The sequence below is a fragment of the Trichechus manatus genome, unplaced genomic scaffold, assembly GCF_000243295.1.
Source record: "Trichechus manatus latirostris isolate Lorelei unplaced genomic scaffold, TriManLat1.0 scaffold01221, whole genome shotgun sequence".
In the NCBI taxonomy this organism is placed as follows: domain Eukaryota; kingdom Metazoa; phylum Chordata; class Mammalia; order Sirenia; family Trichechidae; genus Trichechus; species Trichechus manatus.
The window spans coordinates 3,114-5,127 of record NW_004445157.1 but is presented as its reverse complement, the minus strand read 5'-3'; the positions used below and the strand labels follow the sequence as shown (position 1 = coordinate 5,127).

Here is a 2,014-nt window from a genome sequence, read left to right as displayed (position 1 = left end):
TAAAGTTAAAGGCTGGTTGCTTTCTTGAAGGAGAAGGAAAAAAGGAAAACTATTATATTGCATTTCTACATTTTTAAGCATTAATAACATAGCAAATGTTTAATCTCTGTACTGTGTTTTAAGACAGTACGGAGGCAGCTTGAAACACCAACACTTCCAACTACTTTGAAATTTATATGTATCTGTGATCGCATTCAGTATCAGAAATAATTTGGTTCATGAGTAGCGGTAACCTTTGATATGTATGTATAAGTAAATAATAAATCAACCAATTACCTACCTACAAACCTATCACTAGTACTCATTTGTTGGCAGTTGCAAAAATAATTGGCCAAGTTAAATTTTTCTATGAGGTTGATACAAGGCAGAGGGAAGGAAATGAGGTGTTATTAGAGGATTTTATAAGAAAGGACATTTTGGAAATAGTGTATCCTTAGAGCCTACCACCTCCTTCCCTTCTTGTCCTTGGTCAGGAGTGGAGTGAGGCATCTACGTCTTTTACTCAGGCAGAGGCTTACACACACACATATGACCTTTCCCAGCACAAGCACACTGGAAACGTTTTGGTCCAGGGACCACTCTCATAGGCTTATCTTGGGTACCCAGGCCTGGCATAGATTTGTGTTCCTTTGGACTTCTGCATGTTTTGCTTCTTAGTCTGTGGGTTTCCTATTTCTCTTATCAACATCTACTCACTACTCACTCCAGGGTCCAATGGAAATACGCTTGGCATTACTGTTTCCTTTCATTGCTTTCTACAGAGGAGTTTTCAGGATCTTAAAATATTTTAAAGATGATTACAAGCAATTTCATTGTTTTAAGAGGAGTCATTTTAAAGACGTTATTCAAAACTACTACTTAAATTCTATAAATCCAAACTACCCTGCTGTGAAGATTGGGATATGGGGGCTAATAACCCCTTAAAGGTATAAAATGTATATAGCACTGCTAGAAAGAGATACTTACCAATGTGGGATGAGATAAGGAACCACTTTGTGGCCGCACACTGAAGCCACTGTGACAATGTGACCATGATTTCTCTTCATCATTGATGGAAGAAGGGCTTTTACGATCTTAAGGATAATCGCAGTGAGAAAAGAAACAACACCACAAGCATTATGTTTCCAAATCAGGTAGTTTTATATTTGCAATGAAATGAAAAGCATGCCAAAATTCCATAATTAGTTCTATACAAATGATAGAAATTAAAAAGACAAACATTTTATTGGTTTGAGCTGACATTGAGTGCCATGTACTATAACCACATGTCAAGAACCCATTCTAATATTCCCCCATCTTCCTTCAGAAGGAATCAAAGAGCTCCTTTTTGGATATGGCATTCAAACAATATTAAGGGAAACATTTCAGAGTCCTCAGAACTGGAAGAATTCCCTGTGATAATCTGATACCATGTAATTTCTTGGTTTGGAGCTTTATCATTCCAGTTAGAAGAGTTGAAATTCTCTGTACCTGTATCAAGACAGCTGAGTCGAATAAACTAAGAGTTCTGCACTGACCTACAGTCACTATGCATCATGATTAGCTTTAGGATCTCCCTATTTGAAATACTGTGCATTATATATTGATGTTACAGGAAACAAAGTGTTTCTTTTTCTCCAAAAAGCTTTACTTTTTTGTGAGAAATAGCAACATTTTCTGAGCATTTTATAGACCCATCCTTGGATCTTATTTCATGAGAGTCAGAACCATCAAACCACACCACCCCTAAATTCCTAACCCCCAGAAACTGTGAAAAGAAAATATTTATTGTTTTTCTAACCACTGAGTTTTGGTGTAATGTGTTAGCAGCTATAGATAACTGATATATGAGGACTCCATAGAGTTTGTTGGGCATGATAACCAATTCACACATGTGTGAGGGGCTGAAGAAGGTAGGGGACAACTCTTTTTTCCTTCTCTCTTCCAGAATACAGATTTGCTCTAGGTTCTACGCTAATATTAAAGCACTGGGAGATTAATTTGTATAATGCTGTCTACCAAGGGAGAGGAAATT

General features: G+C 36.9%; 1 protein-coding gene across 1 annotated transcript in view; it reads right to left on the bottom strand.

Moving 5' to 3' along the window:
* The window catches only part of LOC101359090 (17-beta-hydroxysteroid dehydrogenase 13-like), a gene marked incomplete at both ends in the record, with an annotated part of 6,724 nt that overhangs the window by 2,657 nt on the left and 2,053 nt on the right, over positions 1–2,014 (bottom strand). The window contains one exon of the mRNA XM_004391149.2: positions 967–1,073. Within this exon, the coding sequence (XP_004391206.2) occupies positions 967–1,073 (107 nt within the window). The remainder of the gene's footprint in view (positions 1–966; positions 1,074–2,014) is intronic.